At 38.7% G+C, this 22,263-nt stretch overlaps 1 protein-coding gene across 4 annotated transcripts in view; it reads left to right on the top strand.

Annotated features, from left to right (window-relative positions):
* Nucleotides 1–22,263, top strand: part of LOC121510876 (sorbin and SH3 domain-containing protein 1) — a 76,146-nt gene that overhangs the window by 13,056 nt on the left and 40,827 nt on the right. For 3 of the 4 annotated variants that reach the window (XM_041789195.1, XM_041789193.1, XM_041789196.1), the window contains exons 2-12: nt 8,888–8,930; nt 12,275–12,352; nt 12,644–12,760; nt 13,504–13,610; nt 13,770–13,908; nt 14,112–14,141; nt 15,160–15,302; nt 18,312–18,372; nt 18,510–18,584; nt 21,425–21,460; nt 21,608–21,707. In XM_041789195.1, coding sequence (XP_041645129.1) covers nt 12,319–12,352; nt 12,644–12,760; nt 13,504–13,610; nt 13,770–13,908; nt 14,112–14,141; nt 15,160–15,302; nt 18,312–18,372; nt 18,510–18,584; nt 21,425–21,460; nt 21,608–21,707 — 842 coding nt within the window. In that variant the 5' untranslated portion in view covers nt 8,888–8,930; nt 12,275–12,318. The remainder of the gene's footprint in view (nt 1–8,887; nt 8,931–12,274; nt 12,353–12,643; nt 12,761–13,503; nt 13,611–13,769; nt 13,909–14,111; nt 14,142–15,159; nt 15,303–18,311; nt 18,373–18,509; nt 18,585–21,424; nt 21,461–21,607; nt 21,708–22,263) is intronic. The other variant, XM_041789194.1, reaches the window with a different exon arrangement.

Raw genomic sequence — 22,263 nt, 5'->3', positions numbered from 1 at the left:
GTTTGACAGTCCTCTGAAGGCTGAGCTTGTGCTCCTTTTCTTACCACACCTTTCCCTTCCAGTCAACCTCCCATGAATCTGCTCTGATATAACCTCCCTGTGAGGACAGCCTGCCCCTCCAGCATCGATCTTCTGTTACCCTCCTTGTGTTGGGCATCAATGATTGTCCTCTGGACAGAAGTCCATTCAGCAGTCTTCTCCATGATTGTAGTTGTGTAAACTAAACCACAGATAGAGAATGAAGGCTCAGGAAACTTTTGCAAACTGGATTTCTCTGCAATATTGTAATATTTTGAGGTGGTGGATTTTTGATTTTCATGAGCTGTAAGCCATAATCAAATACTGGGTCTTAGATGGTGGCACTATGACTGTAACAGCATTTTTACGCAGGGCTGTCCATCGTCACAGTCAACTAAACACTGAAGTTTGAAGCTAGTTTAAACTGTGTTAAGTCATTAGCAGCTTAACACACCTCACAGGTTAGAGAAGAAATGCGAAACTTGGAGTGCAGTTAGAAGTAAACCTAGAGAGACTTAAAAAAAATAAAACATGTTTTCTGTTTCTATACTTAGAGATAAATTGAGTATGCCATCACTCTCTTAAGCCCATCTCAGACTGGAGGAGACTCGCATCTTGGCCGAGACACGGCTTGATTTTCTTTTTCTTTTTTTTCTTTCTTTTTTTTTTTTTGCATGTTAAGGAGTGTTCAGAGCTTTCAGACTGCCTGCCTACCCACAGAGAATCTAGGGGAATAGAAGGCTTGCCTATTTTTACATGAGGGGCGCACTACTCCAGGCCAAAATAGAAAACAAAAATATAAATATAGTCTTGTATTTAACTTCTTGTAGCAGATTTTTATGCCAGCATTGGTAGAATATGTTTGCAGAGTTTCTTGGTGACCCTGATGAAGGCCACAAGCCTGTCTTATGATGTTTTTCTCTGAACTTCAACTATTTTATTTTGTATAGCACCTTTAAAAAACCCTCTGGGGTTACAAAGTGCTTGCATTTGCAGAGCCAAACAGAAAAACAAAGCAACAAGAACAAATGTCGGCATGTATCATCAGCAGAGGTCCAACAGTTAAAGAACCGACACAAAAACGTGACCATAACAAACTCGCTGCATCAGAACAGAAGCTTTCTCTTTCCACATCGGTGAGACAGACCACAGGATATACCGTCCGGGTAAACCTCTGGTTTGCAGAGAAAATCCCTCTGTTTGTACTGAATGCTTTTTTTTTTACATTTCCCTAGCTCAGTTTGGCTAAAGAATGAATGAGGTCACTTGTGTGTAGATTTACTCTGGTAAACTTTTAAATAAAGGCATGGCTGTGACAGCTGGGAGATACAGCCAACATGCAGCACAAAGCGGCGTGAATGAAAGCTGTGACGGTGTGTGCTGGAGCGGACATGTGAGACAGCTGCATGCAGAAAAACACGCAGCCGGTCTGAAATGGGCATTAGGATGAACCAAATGTCCATCCAGGTGTTTATGCTTGTAGGAATGTAAGTGAAAACTCAGGAGCATTAACTTCCTGTTATTAGTGGGCGGTCTGTAAATATCCGGGCCAAAATACTTCTCACAAACTGACCTTTAGCTGATTTCATCCCCTCTGACAACCATAAATTCCTTGCATAACTTTTAATCTCCAAGGATTTCACAATAAGCTGACCAAAAGTTGTTCCGGTACCATTTTCTCCTTCCCGATATGATCCTGATACCAAGGTGCTGATACCGAGTCCTGATCCAATACCAGTGTGAGCTTTCTGGACTGGCTGTGCAGACGAGCAAATTATTTAGAGCTGTATTTGACTCAGAACATGGCTCAGCAAATAGAATCATATGTAGAGCATCTGTGAGCCTAAAGTTGTTTTTCTGCTGATTATTGAGTTTTACTGCTAAATATTAAATTAACCATAATACAGGGGGCTGCATCACAGGCTCGCTCTACCTCCATTATGCTCTATTCATTGATGTGATTATGGAACAGCCTGCAACTGGCCGACAGACCCTAACAAAGGGTACATAATATGGCGGTTAGCATTCACATTAGCCTTCAAGCTAGCAGTAATAAACTATTGTAATTTGATTAAATGGATAAAAAAGCTGTTCAATGTTGCGTTTACTGGTGTGGATCTTATAATTGAAGTCTCCAAAAGTCACACAAGTTCCAGGCTCACTGAAAATGCTGCTGCAAGGATTCAAAGGCATCGATAGCATCAATGGGAAGGACGAAAAAACAAGTAAGAGGCAACGATTTATAAATCAAAAGTTATTTAACTTATGATATAGTGTGTCACTTCTTGTCGTGTACTACAGCGCCGGTCTGGAAGGCATTTTAACGATCACATTAGAAAAAACTGTCAGGTAGACACCATTCATGCTGCTGCTGTGGGGCCTTTGGTTCGTCTTTGCTGCTCTAAAAACAGTAGCACGTGCATGACTTGCTTTCCAGCAGCAAAGAATGTATTTTCGATTTATAGTGCTAACATTTAGCATGGCTAAACGAAACAAAATATAAAGCTAAACAAAACGGTACCGGATCAGTGCATAAACTTGTGTACTCACTGATACCAATACCTGCATCTAAGCAGTATTGGACGTATTTACAATACTGGTATCAGAATCAGAACAATCCTGACAAAAAGTTGGAGACGAATGGATGAAACAGCTTTGACTGGTTCATTTAAATCTGTGTCCTGTGATTTGTTTCATTTGTATTTATTCTAGTCATGGTAAAATTCACATTTTTTCACAAAGAAATGTTCAAATTCATTACATGGCCACAAAGGAGCAGGGAAAGAAAAAATCTTGTCGTGAAATTATGGCTATTTTTAACAAATCAAAAAGTATATAAGTGAAATGTCCTGGTCCAAACAAATGCACAGATTAAAAGTACTCAAACTTTTGTGATTGTCAGTTTTATGGTGCGTCCCACAGTCCCGTAGGTGAATTAGTGACTCTTAGTTGTGCTGTTGGTGTGACTGTCAGAGACGGGTGTTTATCTCTAACCTCAGCCCTGAGAGGGACAGTCTGGGAGAAACACCGCCTCTTTCCCAGTGTTTCCCAACCATTTTTCCAGGATATAAGAGAGAAGAAAAAGTGACACACTGCTGCCACAAATCAACATAGATTTTAATTGTTTCACTGATAAAACCCTAAAAAGGCCTATGCATGCTTTTCTTATCAAATGACCTTTATATAAACGACTTAATCATGGCTTTATCATGGTTTTTGTCGATATTTGCAAATCTAATTTTGGCAGCCACAGAGCAGGCAAAGCCTCACCCCCCTGGGGGTCCCAGACCATAGGTTGGGAACCAATGGTGTAGATGATAAAAGGAGGTTCTGTTTATTAAAAAATAAATGATGTAAAAACAATTGAGTTGATGTTTAAAAATGATAATCAGTAAACACTTTAATTTACAGCCCTAACTTTGTTGTAGAGATATGCATCTCCTTTTTGTGCTTTGATACGATTATTTTTCTACATTTTCAGTGTATTTGTCATAAATAACAGCCTTTTCTGTAGTTCAGGATACTGATGGATGATTTAAGACCTCCGGAGGGTTGGGTCATGGAGAAGAACATTTCCCATAATCCTCCTGTTGTGTTTCTGTCTCATGGGCCGACCCTTCAGCGACGTTTTGATGCTCTTGGTACATTTATGCAGCGCTCTGCATGCACAGTTGTTGAGTGGGTGACACATTCCAGGGTGGCATGTGATGACAGGTCCATCTGGGTGCGCCTGTTGTCAAAAACCAAACAGACCCCCTACAAAGCAAGAGTCAAGGTCACAACTGGGCTTGTCCCACACAAGACCCTCAGGGCTCAGTCAAAGTCTAAGGAGTCTCCAGAGGGACTTGACGTACGTGGACAATCAACCATCAACTGCTCTGCAGATCACGAGACTGGTAATGCACCGATCTTCAGTGATGCTTTGGCAGAAGTACTAACAGTATTTGTTTGTTAGTTGTATCCTATTGGATGTCAGACTAATGGGCTGTCATGCCTTCAGTTTGCATTCCTGCTTATGTGTTAGAAACTTTCATTGGTCTGGAGCTTGGAGAGATCACACCAAACTATCTGTAAGTGTTATTTTAAAAATTACTAATGCATGACCTATGATCACTTAATACAGGATGTCAATGATCAAGCCAGCTTTAAAGGGGTACTTTGTTTTTGTTTTGTTTTTTTTTAATTAAGCTGTATGAGGTAGTTGGCAATAGTAGTGGCATTAGCCTCCAGAGATTTCCGCGTGTTGCTCCTTTAAACACGACTTGCTTGGAGAAGCTTGGCTTACAGTGTTACAGACGGGTAAAGTTGCATCCAGTGATTTAGAGCGTTTGAGGTAAAAATGGACCAAATATCAACGTTGGCTCAGTATATCAGAAACTGTAAACCTCTGTGTTTGGTGCTATTTCACAATGAAAGCTGCTACCTGCTCTTCTGCCTATCTGCCGATCAGCTGTTTGGGTCTGTGGCTTTGACAGAGACAACAAAAACAAACTGAAGCAAATCTAGTAACTTCATCATAGTTTTCTACTTTAACAGCTGACACAGTGTTTTAATAAAGAAGATATGCTGACTGTAGCTTGTCTATCAGCTGTTAGAGCAGGGGTGTCAAACTCAGTCACAGCAGAGCCAGATTCTGAACTTGGGTCTAACCTGAGGGCCTTACAGGGTCAATATTTAAACATAAAATGCCAACCTTATTTTCACCAGAAATGAATTGTAGGGGTAAAAAACTGATGGTAAATGATTTAGCTATAAAAGGTGAACATGATACGTTAAAAACTTAAAATCTGAGATAAAAAGTCAAGCTTATAAGTTTAAAAGGTAAAAAAATGATATTTAAAAATCAAAACAATGTTTTCAAAAGGCAAAATATGGGATAGAATACTGAAACCATGAATTTTAAAAGTCAAAAAGTGAGATAAAAATTCAAAATCATGATTTTTAACAGTCAAAATATGAGGTAAACATCAAAATCACAAGTTTCAAATGTCAACATTTGAAACAAAGTTAAAAATCATGCATTTTTAAGGTAAAAAAAAATAGATAAAAGTTCAAGTTAGGAGTTGAAAAAGGTCAAAACGTGAGATCCAAGTAAAAATCATGACTTTAAAAGTAAAAATGGGATTAAAAATTTAAATCTAAAAGGTAAGAATATAAGATTAAAAAATCAAATATGAAATAAAATGTCAAATCCATAACTTTTAATCATAACTGTGAGATGCAAAATTGAAATTACAGAAAAACAAAAATTTCTTCCCCACGTTCCTGACTTTTTATCCAATTATTTTTACTGTTTACTTTTTCTAGTTTTTATGACTTGACAAGGTATTATAAATCATCAAAATTAAGTTTACATTTTTATACTGGAGGAAATCTGCAGACCTCATACTGGTGGGCCAGTTATAATAAAAATATCATATGATCTGGTGGGCCGGGTGTAACTGCACCACGGGCCGGATTTGGCCCCTGGGCCTTGAGTTTGACACCCCTATGTTAGAAGAATAAAGCCACAGCCATAAACTTACCTGGATGGCAGGTTTCCATCCAGTTCTTCTGGTTGGGGTTGATTTTTCAAATTTATTTTCAGAAAGTTGAAGAAGGTCCATAAAACAGCAGCCTTTCGTACAGCAGGTAACTCTGGATGGGGGGTGATGCAGGCTGCAGGTAAATGTCCTGAAGAAGTGTTGTGACTAAGGCCCAGATCCACACAGAGACGAATTCAGGAGTATACGTAAAAGTTTTTTGTCATATCGGCGTTTCATCCACACAGAAACAGCGTTTTTTGGGAGGTCGTAAAAGCTATTTTTTAAAAACAGGGTCCCAGAGTGAACAAATCTGTAAAGGCTTACCGTTTCCTCTCCGTGTTGACAGCCAACTGCATCGTTCTTGAAACGATTACGTCACACATAAGTGTAGGCCTCTTATTCCACATGCACGGATCAAACCAAAACAACAATAGATTACAGGGGTGTGTTCGTGCTGCAGAAGCTACTGAGCTTGTTATGCCTTTAACAGCAAAATCTGATGCTCCTTTACCACCACAGAGAACAGCAGACACCAGATGTTCTAAAATTCAATGTGGAGAAAAACCAGAAGGTCAACCAGGAGAAAGTTTGTGTCAGTTTTCTGTGATCTTCTTCTCTCTTTTGGTGCATTACTGTAGCAGCAATACAGCGCCACTTAAGGCTTGGCATACTACAGCGTTTTCAGAGGTTCTGTGGTTACACAGATTTTTCCTGAAATGGTCCTGTATTTACGGAAAACTTTTTAAAAATAAAAATGAAGTATATCGTTTTCGTCTCTGTTCTGGACAAGGCTTAAAAGGCGGCTCAGACTGCACTGCCGCAGCTCATCATCAAAACTTGGGCCTGATTTAGAGCATCTGGAATAACAAACAGTCTTGTAGTGTAACATAAACAATGCGTCCAATGTGACCACCATTAAACAAGACTAGCATGTCAGGATTTTTCTTACATCGTCGTCTAGTTTGACACCCTGACCTGACGTCAGCAACGTGAATCCTGATGTTTAATAACAGGAGAGCATTTGCTCATTATTTTTGCATCATTATTTACAAGATTAACTACTTTTTATCCCCATTTATTCCCTAAGACTAATGTGTAAATTTTGGTGGTGGTGACGTCAGCATACGCAAGTGGTCAGGATCACTCTTGTAGAGTGGCCAGGTTGTCGGGCAAGATTTTTGTTGTATAGTCTGACATGGTTCTGTCATGAATGACCAAAACAAATTACGTAGTCTGAGCCGGCCTTTAGGTCCACTCATGACAGCAGCGGCTTTCTGTGTTCTTGGGCTCACAGTTTTCACACCTACACCACCAGGTAACCTGGGATCGCTCACTCAAGTGTCTCCCCTCTCTGTCTTCCTGCTAAATCTCCATCTGCAGATGTTGTTCCTCTGTATACTCTGTCATACAAGAATTTCCTTGGCACCTCAATGGCACTTGAGTTGAAACTGCTCATTTGTTGTTGTATGTGAGAGCACGTACATGAGAGCTTGCATTGCAAATTAGTGCCAAACACAGAGGCTTCAACTGTTTCAATATAGCATACAACTGAGCCAAGATCGTGATTTGGCTCATTTTTACTTTAAACTCACAGACTTATGTGGAACAGCTGTACCCGTCTGTAGTGCTGTATAGCCTAGCTTCCCTAAGTGTGTCGTGGATAAAGGACGAAAATGTCTGGAGGCTAATGCCACTTTAATTGCCTTATACAACCCAACTCCAAAAATACTGAAATATCCCTTTAAATGTAAAGTTTGATAAGCAAGAGATCAGTGAGGCTACGACTATAAGAGCTTTAAAGGAAACCTCAAAGTCTCTGGCTCCAGTTTACCATGATGTGAGCTCAGATCATTCTCCTGTTTAATCTGATCTCCTCTTTTGTGGCAGATATCCTCAGCAGACAGAATAAGCAGACAGCGGCCGAGATTGTAAGGTGTGATTGTTCGTTCAGGTAAACTGCAGTTATGGCTGCTCGTATTTCATGTTTATCTTGGCCAGATCCTCGCCGGCCATCTCTGGGCTCCTGAGGCGGTCTTGTCTTTTTCGCAGGCTAGCTTGATGGTTGATGGATTATTCTATGCCCTGCTCTGTTCTGTGGCATTTCTTCCTAAAAAGGCTGGGGTTTATCTGTGTGTTTATACAGCAAAGTGGCCTACAAGCTGCCATCCACACTCTATCTATGAAAAAGGAGGGATTCAAAAACCCTTAACAACAGATTATACCCATCTAGATCTATATCTATATATCTATATTTATATCTATATCTATACATAAGAGAGATACAGACATATAATAGTAGTGGTAAACATAAAATGAAGCAAAGATGTTGAAAATACACACCAGGGTGCTGATATTTAAGGACAGCTCGGCTCTGAGACTAGGAGATGTTTAAAAAGGTCGTAGCTTTTCCCCCGGGAACATGTTGGAGTTGCTCCCATTTTCCCCTCATTCATTGGAGCTTATTTACAGAGTTTCCAGCTGGAACGCTCGCTTGTTCTGCAGGTTGGTTTGTTTACCTTATGTCCAAACATAGAGCACAAATAATGCAGCGTAAACTAAGAATACAATAAGAGATGATAAAATCTGAAAGCTTCTTGAATTTTACGCACTATTTTGTTTAATCTATTTTTGATAGCCTGTGAATGTAGCGCTTGTCTTTTGTATCTGTGTTTGCGTGCCCGAGTGCCTTCTTCCTCATGTGTGTCTGTGTTTTGACTCGATCAGCCTCACTCCCTGCCTTTTAAATAAGGAGGACTTCTAAATCAGCCGTGCTGGCCCGGCACAATGGGAGGCCCAGCAGAGCAACAGGAAATGCTAATGGCTACTTTTCTGGTGGCCTTGGTGTTGCTTATTCATGCTTCACTGATGCAGATCAGACTGGCAGATATTTGTTGTCATCCTCTCCTCCCAACAGAAATACACATAAAGATTTTTATATCACTGGTTCAGGGATAGTCAAACACCCAGCTGGAGAAATGACATGCAGAGTAGATCCTTTAATGTGCTCACATCAGAGATTAGAGTGTGGAGGTTTCTATGAATCTGATTTGTAGCTGTTTTGTGCTTATTTTGGCTGTTAGCATACATACAGGAGATAAGCTCAAACTGTTTACCAAGGTTCATTCTGATAAATATACTTACCTATATATACTTACAGTAAAAACAAGATGAATGAGTGATGAAACAGAAGAGAATGACATGAATAGTTTTCTTTATGATTCCTTTAAAGTGACACTAATGAAAAACACCTAAAACGAGGTAAAACAATTCTTTATTTGATTTTTACGTAGAAGTTTCTTTTCCTGACATCACTGTGACGTTTACATTTTTGTGTTCTCTTCCAGGGCTCTCCAGAAGAGGGCAGCATAAGACCATCCTCAGCTCCCTGTAAGCGTTCTGGCTCTTAAGTACATATTCTGATGGCTCTAAATCAGTGACACCTAACGCATGGCCCTGGAGATCTGTGGCTCTTTTATGTCTTAATTTGAAATCTTTGTCACCCAGAAAACTTTTAAAAAAGGGAAACGATCTCAGAAATATCCTTTGCAAGTCACATTAATTAGTTTGTTTCCCACACTTATACAGTAAGCTTTAAATGTTAAACTTTATTGTGAACAATTATTTTTTGTCTGTATGTTTCCATTGCCCTTTATAGTTCTCTTTGGCCACTTGTTTCACATTTTGCCACTTTTATCCTGCTTTTTGCCCATTTTTTCCACCTTTTTGCTCATTTTAATCCCTTTTCACTCACATTTTGACAAGTATTTGCCACTTTTTGCCTGTTTTATCCAACTTTTGGCTGTTTTTGCCATTTTAATCACTTTCCACTTATGTTTTATTACATATTTGCCACTTTTTAACCATTTTAGCTACTTGTAACTAATTTTTTGTCACTTCTTGCCCATTGTTGACACTTTCTGCCCTTTTTTGCCACTTTTTGCCTAGTTTTTGCCGTTTTATGCCAACTTTGCCCTTTTTTGCTACCCTTATCTGATTTTATCTACACTTTAACCCTTTTTGGACACATTTCACCACTTAAATTGTGGCTCTTGCAAAGGTATTTCTCAGAAATTTGGCTCTTGGGTTGAGTAACACTGCTCTAACTCAGCAGAGTAAATAGAAGTGAGTTGTAGATGAGTAGCTGATTTCTGATGCAGAACAAAGAAACCCAAATACCTTTCCTTAGAAAGACTCCCTGCAGGAACTGCTGGGTTCTTTAAAAACCCAGAAAACTGGCCCTCCTCAGATGTGATTTATTAGTATAAATCAGGGCTGTCAAGATTAATCACAGTTAACTAAGATCCACAGCATGGATTTCTTCTTAATATCATGTTCTAGTGTCCCTTTGGTTTAGCCTTGCCATGTTTATTTTTTATTTACTTTTTATTTAACCTTTATTTAACCAGGTTGGTCCCATTGAGATTAAAAACCTCTTTTTCAAGGGAGACCTGGCCAAGACAGGTAGCAGCAAAAAACACAAAGTTACAGATGGAAATACAAAGAGAGACAAAGTACAATTTACAAAGCACAACGTTTCGGATTAAAACCATCTATGAGTCATATCCGGGGAATCAATTGTTCAAACAGCCGAGTTAAAACACTGATATCCTCCTGCTTCCATGTCTCTTATTTTAGATTTAAAAACATTTAAGGACACCAGTTCCTTGAGCTTTAAGTCATTCTGCAACTGATTCCAGGCTGAGGCTGCAGAGTACCCAAAAGCCCTTTTCCCAATTTCTGTCTGAGCGTTTGGGACGGAGAGCAAAAAGAGGTCCTGAGAACGCAAAGAATACTGTCCGGTACTTCTCTGCATGATAAAAACACATAGATCGAGGGGAAGCAGACCAAATATTACCTTATAAGTAAAGGTGTACCAATGAATGAGCCTCCGGGTCGCTAAAGCAGGCCATCCAACCCGAGAGTACAACTCACAGTGGTGAGTCAGAGCTTTACAGTTTGTAATGAACCTCAAGGATGCATGGTAGACTGTATCAACCATATGGAGACACTGTGCAGAGGTGTGCATGTACAACAGATCACCACAATCTAAAACAGGTAAAAAAGTTGCAGCGACAAGCCGCTTTCTAACATTAAAAGATAAGCACAACTTGTTTCTGAAATAAAAACCCAGTTTTAGTCTCAGCTTTTTCACAAGACACAGAACATGTGATTTAAAATTAAGAGAGTCATCAATTAAAATACCCAGGTATTTGTAACAGTGTACAACCTCGATCTCCTTTCCATCAACAGTAGGAAGCACAGGAACATTTTGTGACCTGGTCTTTGATCTGGTAAAAAACATTAGCTTGGTCTTATCTGCGTTTAAAACAAGTTTCAGTTCATGCAGTGTATTTTGAATGACCACAAAGGCATTTTGCAAATTTTCAACAGCTTGTGCAAGAGATGCAGCACAGCAATACACAATGGTGTCATCAGCATAAAAATGAAATGTCGCATTTGACACATTTTGACCGAGATTATTCACATTAATGGTAAATAAAAGTGGGCCGAATACAGAGCTCTGCAGCACACCCTTGTGGACAGATATAATAACCGAGCATACACCATCATATCTGTACTGCGACCAACCACTAAGATAGTTAGAAAACCAAGCAACAGCTTCTTCTGAGAGTCCTGAGCTCAGAAGTCTAAGTTTTAAAACATCATGGTCGACTGTGTCGAAAGCTTTGGACAGGTCAATAAAAAATGCAGCACATTTACCACTTTCAGTGCAGCTGTGACAGTGCTATGCCTTTTTCTGAAACCTGACTGATAAGGTGATAAGATATCATATATACTTTTAATACAGGTTAAAAATAAAACATGGCTGTCTTTACCATGGGCTGTTTTGTGGACCTCAAGGACCCTACCTCGGTCTTACCTGGGCCCCAGAAAGTTGTCCCTGTTTTCCCTCCTTTGGTTAGCCTTGCCTTAGAGCAGTGTTACTAAACTCTGCTCAACCAAAGAGCCAAATTGTTAAAAAAAAAAAAAAAAAAGAAAAACCTTTGCAAGAGCCACAATGTAAGTGGTGAAAAATGTCAATAAAGGGTTAAAGTGGCTTTAAAAATACGTTGATGGTGGCAAAATGGTCAAAAATCATTGAAAAGGGGCAAAAAAGGGTGAAAATGGGACAAAGTAGATGTAAAATGGCAAAAAAGGGGGAGAAGTTACCAAAAATTGAATTACAGGTGGCAAAAATGGTTCAAAAAACAGCGCAAAAAATGAGTGTAAAAGTGACTAAAATGGGCAAAGAAGTAGGAAAAATGGGCAAAAAGTGGCAAAAAATTGGTGAAAAGTGGCAAAAATGGACAAAAAGTAGCTAAAAGAAGTGGCAAAAGCAGACTTAAAGAGGTGAAAATTGATTAAAAGTGAACAAAAAGAAAAAAAATGGAAAAAATTGCAAATAAGGGCAATAGAAATCAACAGACAAAGACAGACAAACTGATTAATGTGACTTGCAATAGATCATTTCTGAGGTCAAAGTTTCCCTTTTCTAAGTTTTTCTGGGGGAATAATATTTCAAACTGAGACATAAAGGAGCCACAAATCATCACAAAAGAGCCACACGTTGAGTATCACTGATCTAGGGGATAATTCTCACCACTGTCTGCATACTGAAAGTGAGAGCCTCTGCAAGTGCAGAAGTCTCAGCATATTTCTTTTTTTCACTTAAACTGCTGGTATTGCTTGTTGTGTTTATGTTGCATGTGTCTTTTTTGAAATCCCCTCAGGCCCTCGATCAGTCTGTGCTGTCAGGATCACTCCCTTGTTGACCATGAAAGGCTCTCCTGATCTGATTCCTACTGCAGGTGCTGCATCTCTCTGCTTAGAGCCTAGATCATTTGGATAATTCTCACTCACCTAGAAGGCTGCTTTTAAAAGTCAGTAGTTCCCAGAAGAGGCTCACTAACACTAAATGGTGTGATCAGTGCCTTTAGTTTTAGGACATTAATGTGATGGCCTGGTTCTGATTTTATGGTTCTATTTTTAACATGGAGGCCATGAGGTAACTTTAAAATTGAATTCCCAGCAGCTCTGAGTGAGTGCACCACATAAAACCGTGCATGTAAAACCTGAAAATGTGACTGTTGTGTTTGCAGATATGGACCCCAGCAGAGTGTGCAAAGGAAAGGGAGTGGTGACTCTGCGGGCCACCCTAGTCCACATAGATGATGAGGGCCACGTCAGCCAAGAGCCAGATGACATCACAACAGCAGGTATGTCAGAGCTGATGTCACAGCTACCTCAGAACAGCCCTTTAAATGATGAAATAAATGCTAAGATGACAGTAATAGTTGCATGACCCTGTTGGATGTGAGTGTTTCATTCTGGTCTTTACATGTGATAACATCCCACAGGCCTTTAAAGTCAGTTTGACTGGAGTAAAGATGGTCTCTGAAGGCCAGGTTCATGAGGACTAGGACTGCTGTTTTACAGGATTATGTGTCTCCTTGTGTTTTGATTGCGTTTAGTTGTCAGGCATGCTCAGAATAGAGATTTGTCATTTGAGCGTCAAAGGCCTGTTTTGTTTGAGACTGCCCACGTTGCTCTTTGGAAAGAGGCGCCTTGACTGTGTGCTTGTTTGTTACCAAGAGCAGATTGGAACTGGACTGGAGGCTGGCAAAGTCTTTGAGGGAGATGCATTAATTGTTGTAAAGCCTGAATATAAAGGCCACTGGAACAAACAGCCTTTGCTGCTCTCTGAATACATGCTTTGTTCTAACGACAAAGTTCAGAGATGGTGGGAGAATCTTTTTTTTTTTTTTTTTCCTTTTCGGGGCATATTGACATCTCTGCACACCAAAACCACTGAGTGAGACATTCACACCCTGCAGAATGAAAGCGGGAGAAACTTTACCAGCGGTTAGCTAAAATACTGTACGTTTTGTCTCATCCTCCATGTTTGTAATATTCTCTCTGCACTGGCTACCAAACTGAGAGAGCTGTGGGCTTTTTATAGGTGGCTGGACAAGCCAGATTAATGGAGACAGCACTAAAGCAGGATTGGCCGAAGGAGGCAAGGGCACCATAGCAGATTTACCTCTTGTAAACAACACTGAGTGCCAGGTACGTTCAATTCCATCCCACTAAACACAGGATCTTTGTTCAGTTCTTTGTGGTTTTATAATTCTAAAATTTGTTTTCTCCTTTTAGTTTGAGATCTGCATTTGATTTTAATTCTTACATCTTTTAGGATTTTTACAGCAAAGTTTCTTTCACTTTCAGCCCAGTTCACCAGAAAACAATGAAGATCAGTCCCCGTCCTCCACTGACATTCAAACCTGTCCAACATTGACCTCCAGCTCTGTTTATCCCTGCACCAGTACAGTTAACCCCACCATAGTCCTACTGCAACACAACAGAGGTGAGAAGACCTGTCAGCTGATGATAGCAAGGATAAGAAATATTTCAGAAACATGCTTCTGCACGTGCCATTTAATTATGATACTCTGAGCTAAGTCTTTCATTCGTGATCTTTGTCTTACTCAATCTTTGCTTTCTCACCTTTGCATCATTTCTTAGTCACATTTCAGTGTCCTGTTCTTGTCTATCTTTCTATTTTAACAGAGAAGCAAAAGCATTTCTCTCACTTTGAAGGTATGCACATTTTGGCCTTGGTAATGTCTTACATATATGTGTGTCTTTACTTTTTATTTCCCAGTCAGACATGGCTCACTTCTGTGTTTTCAACTAAATCAGTGACTGGTTCATCCCTCAGTGTGGTAAAAAGTATGAAGGAACATGTTCATATCCAAATCATAGAGACGCATCTCTCAGTTTTAATTTTTCTATTTCATTTTTTTATTTTAATCAGTGCCATAGACAATCATGTAAAACATACCAACAAAGACTTCTCTCAGAATCCCCCCAAAAACCCAGATGCACCTGCCTCCCTCACCACAATGGCCTGTAAACCACCAGTTTAACACAAGAAAGCAACGCCATGTTGTCACAGGTCAGGATCACCTGGCACTGTGCTGATCCTGTATATATATATATATATATATATATATATATATATATATATATATTTTTTTTTTTCTTCTTCTTTTTTTACTTGAAGGAAATTCCATTTACATTTACAAAACTAACCATCCTTTTAGTAAGTATAGGAGCTGCTCACTCCCTTCCCTTCGTTACTCTACCAAGTTGCTCTCTCTCTTCTGCTCATGGCAGTCTGGGTTTGAAAAATGGGGGAACTTTTTCTAGCATCAAATGTTTAAAGAATGTTTTTTAATCTCATATTATTGATCCATTAAGTATAAAACATTTTGACAACCTTAGTCAGTGGTCTATATCATTTAATGCTTTTACTGCAATGAACAAAGAAAAGAATGGAAATAAAATAGAAGAATAAATGACATTATGTTTCTGTTTAGCTTGGTTTTCAGTTAAAATGCATCTCTAAAAGATGTCTGTCAGCAGCACATGCAGGGCAGTTGTTGCTTCTGGTATTATACACTCATTTTACTAATCAAAGGCAGAAATCGAGTCATGAAAAGAGGCTTTTAAGTATAAAAGATAAAACCATGATCTTTACATCGGTTTTCCCAACCTAACATTCCTAAAGTGTTATTTGTGTGTTGTTTTTGTTTTGTTCTGTTTTCCCTGACAGACCCAACACCAGAAAGGAACAAAAGTCCTGATCTGGGAAGAGACTCAGTCAGTCCAGTCCCTGCTATGGACTTGAAGAGGCTGCGACTGTCACTGAACTCTCCTGTCCCGGGTCCTCTGAACAAGCCCATTGTGCCTGTACGGGTGAGTTACAAACACTGCAGTCAATTTTTACTGAATGATTTTCTTCATATTTGGCTCTCTGATGGTGCATACAGGTTAAGAAACATTATTGTTTGTATTTATGTAAAGTAGGTAATGTGAATTTATTAGTCTGTGCATCTTTTGGTCTTTGGACATCCATTCATCCATCTATCCATCTATATTAGTACATTTTTGCTCATCTCTTTGTTACCATGTTAAAGTAAATTGTGTCACTCTTAACCACTCATTTTTTTCCGTTTTAGTATTTCTTTTTAGAATCTCAGATCCAAAGACTAAAAAATACTCTGACCTCTGTTTGCTGTCATTACTTCTAACTGTACCTGTAAGATGTGAACAGTCAAAGCCTTTTCTACAAGGTGGTATTAGCAATGTCATTAGCAATGAGGTAGGTCTATAAAACAGCAGCTCTGCTCTTTCAAGCCACAGAAAGACACTTTACAATAGAATGCAGCCATTATTGGTGTTACACTTATGCATGCGGGTACCACCTAGAGTGTTCTATAGAATTAGCTCAACATACTCAGGCTGTCATAGAGAACTGATGTAACAAAAGAGATGATTAACTGTTTCAAACTCAGGCTTTGTGCCTCAGGCTCTGTGTATGCTCATGTAAAAAAGTTGTTTAGCATGTCTGTGTAGGTTCTAGGTCACCTAGCTCATGGTTACCCAAAACTTGACACAAAACGGGCAGCTAGACTTGGTCTAGCCTCTAAAAGGAGGCGTTTATCTGTCGCTCTAGTCCAGTTGCTCCTTTTGGATCACGTTTCGGATATCAGTGCTAAACAGAGTAGATAAGGGAAAGATTAGGATTATTTCTCTTCTTTAGAACATGATGAAATAAAAGCATTGTGCTAATTACAAGTCAAACTGATTAAATGATTCTATAGTTAATACTCATTTAAATGTAAAATGCTGTTAGAAAGTATTTGTCCCCTTCCCTTTTTTTTGCACATTTATCACACTTAAATGTTTCAGATCATGAAAACAAATTTCAATATTAGACAAAGATAAATTGAGTAAATACAAAATTCAGTTTTTAAATGACAAAATCATTTATCAAGGGAAAACGCCATCCAAACGTACCTGGCCCTGTGTGAAAAAGGTTTTGCTCCCCAAACGTGCACTGAGAAAAATGTTTGGCCAGATCTACTAAAAACAACTTTTGCATGTTTTTCATGCAGAGTTGCCAGATTAATCTCTGTTTTTGTTCAAGAACAAGAAAAAAACACATATTTATTAAAATTTTTGAGAAGATTGGACACAGCTAGTCTTTATTGAAATTACATTATTTATTCTTTGAAATGCATGTAATTTCAAGTAAACCCAGCCTGTAAAACCAACTTAGATTTACTGTGTAGTTAAACAAAACTAGATTTTTATTTCAAATATTTTTGTACCCTTCACACAGAGGGAGTAATGAGAAACAGAATTAACTATACAGAGAAAGGATGCATTCAAGTAAATCTCTGACATTATAGCTTTTTTTAGATAATGTATGACTAAATTAAAACTTGCTTAAATTAAATTTTTCAAGGCGTTCAGATTCAGATAGATGGTATGGCTGTATGTCAGAGGAGAGGTTGAATAAATGTACGTCATGACGTCAGATGCAAAGAAACAAAACTCAAGCGAAGCCTTACTAATGCGCTTTACCTGAGCTCATAGTTTTACTTTTAACTTGGAGTGGGAGGAGTCAACTATAATGTTTTTTTTTTTACTTTTTACATCTGCTGTAACAGCTAAAAGCTCCTTTTACATAACTTGAGGTGCTTGACCTTTGTCTGCAACACACACAAGTAAAAACTACTCCATGCACTTTATACCATGCATTTAATACCATGCATTAAAAACCATGCATTATATACCATGCACTTTGTAACAAAATAAATTAAAATCAGCAGTAAAGTAGCAGTTTTGCTAATTCTGTTATGTTTACATTTGTCTTTTGTGTTTATGTTCATTAATGTGCTGTGTCCCTCTTAAATAAGATAAATAAACTTGCAATTTCCAGCTGAAACCAAAAGTACACCACTATCACTAAAGCACAAAAATGGATTAGATTCATGCAAAATATTGCATTACTGCAACAAACACTAAAATCCACTTCATAGTGTATGGTGTTCTTTCTATGAAATGCTGTGTTACTTTTAATCCAGATGTACTTTTGTCTGGTCAGCCCACAGAACTTTTACCCACAAGTCTTGGGGGTCATCAGAATGTTTTTAGTCACATGTGAGATGAGCCTTGGTGTTCTTTTTGGTCAGCAGTGGTTTAACCCTGGAACTCTCCCATGATGCCATTTTTGCCCAGTCTCTTTTCCAGTAAGTGAGGCCTGCAGGTCTTTAGATGTTGCTCTGGGTTCTTCTGTGACCTCTTGGAAGAATCGTTGATGTGCTCCTGGGGTAACTTTGGTATGCTGGCCACTCCTGGGAAGGTTCATCACTGTTCCAGATTTTCTCCATTTGTGGATAATGGCTCTGACTGTGGTTGGCTGGAGTCCCAACGCCTTGAAAATGACTTTGTAACCTTTTCAGACTGATTAATGTCAGTGACTTAGTTTCTCATTTGTTCTTGAATTTCTTTAAATGGTTCTATGATCCATTAGAGATCTTTTAGTCTACTTCACTTTGTCAGACCGGTTCTTTTGAAGGGGTTTCTGGATTCAGCAGGTCTGGCAGTAATCAGGCCGGGGTGTGGCTAGTGAAACTGAACTCAGCTTACCTAAAAATGTGGATAATCATACTTTTCCACCCAGGGCCTTTAATAAATGAAATTATCATTTAAAAACTGAATTTTGTATTTACTCAGTTTGTCTTTGTCTAATAATGACATTTGATCTGAAATATTTAGGTGTACTAATGTGCAACAAAAAAAAAGAATAGAAAGGGGCAAATACAATCCCAGTGCTACTCAGAGCTGTCCCTGAACTCCTTTTCTTCTTCTTTTTCAACAGCAGCAAGTTTTAAATCTTTGCATCTTTTTTTTCAGAACACAGAGAAGTCTAAAGACTGGTACAAGACAATGTTCAAACAAATACACAGAATACCTGGTGAGCAAAATTAATTGTATTCCATCTGGTTTGCCATGTTGTCGTTTGAATTGTTGGCGTCCAAACCCTGTCTGTGTTTCTTTATTTGTGTGTTTTTTGTTCCACTCTGTGCTGTGTCTCTTCATCATTGTGCTCAGAGCCTATTGAAGAAAACCCTTACCACCCCACCTACATTTTCCCTGAGACATATGACAGTCAGATGAAATCAAAAGGTATCCAACAGCAGTGACCTAACACCTAGAAATACTAACGACAACGCGGGCCTTCTCTAAACTTTAGCATGTGTCTAATCCTTAATCCTTATCCTAAGATGTCATGAAGAAATCCATCATAGTTCATAATGAATGCTGTGTTATTTATGTGATTCTGTCTGTTATTGACTTATTCATGTCTGTCACACAAATATCAGTCAGGACCACTTTGTCAACAAACACACAGAAATATTTCTCTTCATTAGCACTTATTCATCAGACCTCATTGCTGGCTGTTCTGGGGTCCCCCTGCCCTTCCACCATCCACCAGCCTATGAGGAGAGCATTAAGCAGAACCAGCACACATTCCTGATCTTCCTATGACGATAAAAGCATGAGGAGAGAAGCAGCAACACAACCCAGAGCAGAGCAGGCATCAATGACAACAGAATGACACTGATTAAGGAGGAGCTGGGGGGGAGGAGAGTTACAAGAGCAGCTTACAGAGCAGCAGAGCATGGCCTGGCAAGGCAGCATGAGAGTGATTAACCAATAGTGTGCTTAGACCAAATCAGCTGACCGTCAGCTGATGAGGGCTTGTGTGAGAAATTAATATTTGTTATTTGACATTAAGATATGGAATTAATGCATTAGTTAATCACATTAATTGAAGATATTTGTCATTTAACACCATGGTTATGTAATCTGCACCTTGTGGTTTCAAACTTTGTGTTATTTTTCTTTTCTCTCAAGCTTTTTTAATATACTTTTCATTTCATAGTAAGCCCTTTTTCCATGGTTAAGCTGACACCATACCAACTAGGACTTCCTTATTTTCCTTCAAAATAAAAGCTTGTATCTTAAAAGGAAGTAAAATACTTAAGTCGGATGAAAATATAACAAAAGGACAGTTTTTTGAAAAAAAAAAAAAAAACAGCCAATTTGTGATCCTGAGCTGGGCTGCTACTTTCACAAAGAAATCAGCTGTATGTAAGTCCTTACAGGTACAAATGCTTTTTCGTTAACAGAGGATCATTCAGTTCTTTAGAGAGTCATTTTCTATACGCACTGCTGCATACTTTTAACTGTGTTAACCTGTGGATTTCATAGAATAAGTTCTTTAAAGCTGGCTCTGCCTCTAAGTCATGGCTTAAGCAGCATTTCAAAAATAAATCTTAAAGGCAGCATCATTAAGTACATTTCTATTTTTCTAATGCAGGGGTATCAAACTTGACCACAGCAGGGGCCAAAATCTGGATTTAGGTCTAACCTGGGGGCCAAGTGGGGTCAACATTTAACCATAAACTGTCAACTTTATTTTCACAGGTAATAACTTAAGGGGGAGAAAAACCAATGATAAATGATTTTGAGATTAAAAAAATCAATAAATAAAAATGATATGTCAGTTTAAAGGCTCAAAATCTGAGATAAAAAGTCAAAATATTAGTTAAAAAGGTCAGAATACAAAATCAGAAGTGAAAATTATGTTTTCAAAAGGCAAATATGTGAGATAGAAAGTAAAAATCATGAGTCTAAAGGTAAAAATATGAGATAAAATACAAAATCATGTGTTTGAAAGGGCGAAATATTGGATTACAAATTTAAGTTAGGAGTGGAAAAGGTCACAGTATGCGATAAAGAACAAAATTTCGAGTTTCAAAGGTCGAGGGATAACTTAAAATTTAAGATTGTGAAAATAAAAGGTCAAAATATGGGATGAAATTCTAAATTGTGAGTTAAAATAGTAAAAAATATGGGATCAAAAGTTAAAGTTAGGAGTTTAAAAGGGCAAAATATGAGATTAAATTTGAAATCATGATCTTGAAATTTCATAATATGACTTGAAATTTAAAATTGGAATCTAAAAGTTCCCAATATGAGATTGAAAAAAGTCAAAATGGTAAGTTTAAGTCAGAATTTTGAGATGCAAATACACAAATGCATTTCTCTCCCTTATTCCTTACTTTCTGTCTCATTATTTTTAATCTTTACTTTTTCACATTTTTATTACTTAAAAGATATTTTAAATCTTCAAGGTTAAATTTACATTTCTACTCTGGAGGAACTCTGCAGACCTCAGACCTGCAGGTCAGTTCTACCTAAAATATGATGTGATCCTGCGGGCCAGGTAAAACTGCACCACGGGCTGGATTTGGCCCCTGGGCCTTGAGTTTGACACCCCTGATCTAATGATTTAGTTTAGTGTGTTAGACTGCTGTTAGAATATATAATCTGCATTTATTTTGTAATTTGGCTTTGGCATCAGCCGTTATTTGCTGTAGTGTGCTGCAGTAGCCACTAGATGCCGCTGCAGCCCTGCTCTGTACTGTCCACCCCCCTGCCTGCCCACAGCCCTTTAACGGTCCTAACCAGCTCCATCCACCAGTGTAGTAGGTCAAGGTAATGCTGAGGTTCATGCCTTTAGTTTTGGGTCAGTCAGCCTTTATTAAAGAGGTAAGAGACAACTTTGAATAAGATGATAACTCATGTTTTAGTGGATTCACCTGTCTCATCCTAACTGATTTTCCCTGATGTAGAAATTATTCTGTAACTGTTGCCTTGCAGAAAATAACTAGAAATCGACCAAATTATGGCTGTGGTTGCCTTTTTACTTTGCATGCATTACTTTTTCAGAGCCTGGATGCTCATCCATGTTCAGATCCCTTTTTGGCTCAGAAGTGCTTCCTGTAAAGTGCTTTGACTTTGATTGCGTTTAGTGAATCTATAATGCTTGGCTTAATGGAAGAGGAGGGCTGATGGCTTGTGAATTATTAAAATGAGTTCTATTTTCTTTACCTCTTAAGTAACAGAGGCCTAAAACTCTATAAATACTGATGTGGATTTGTTGACACCTCTTACAGATGATGGCCCCAGCCCCTACGGCTACTTAAAAGATGGTAAGTTTTGTAATTGGACTTGCCTTCAATCACAAAGCCAGATCTTCAGAAGTAAAATGCATGTTGTACACTTCAGTGTCATGAGATTTGCGGTGTTTTGATACCGTTGATGCTGTAAATGTCATCCAGTGTTGTGTTTGTTTTCAGTGAGAGCAGTCCCACGCTCAAAAAATAAGACTGAAGTTGATGCGAGAGGCGTATCGATGCCTGTGCCAACAAGATCATCATCTCTTAAACCTGCCATGAGGTCAGTCTGCACCATCCACCAAAAACCACCAGACATTTTCATTAATATAAATAACAGAGAGCATAACGGGGTCTGCATGCAGACCTCCCCCTCTGTAGCGAGCTCACCTGTGAGGTTTCCTCTGCTGTCAGGCACATATGTAAAACCTAGTTTTCCCTCCTTAGGACATTGGCTGACTTTGAATAAGTCCAGAGCACTGCTACTGCACCAGTTAGCTCATTAAAAGTGTAAAAGCCTTTAGGACTTTTTAAAGGTTTTTTTTTTTTTCATTTATTAGGGTGAGCACCGAGGGGCTTGATTGAACATACGAGGTCTGGATATTAAATAATGTTGCTGCTCGTATGAGGATAAACCCTGTGGTTCACAGTCACTCTGAGTGTTCTGAATTAAAGGTTGGGTATTCAGGCATGACTGCTGGAAGTTTCCACCAGTGACATCTTCAGTTTTCTGCTAGTTACTGACTGAAGTGTTGATCAACATTAACTTGAAATTTTTGGTGAAATTGAACAAACCAGCTGCTGAATCTGTTGGTACATTCACTGCGGTGTGTGGGGAA

The sequence above is a fragment of the Cheilinus undulatus genome, linkage group 6 (assembly GCF_018320785.1).
Source record: "Cheilinus undulatus linkage group 6, ASM1832078v1, whole genome shotgun sequence".
Taxonomy (NCBI): Eukaryota; Metazoa; Chordata; class Actinopteri; order Labriformes; family Labridae; genus Cheilinus; species Cheilinus undulatus.
This window is presented reverse-complemented; position numbering and strand designations above follow the sequence as displayed.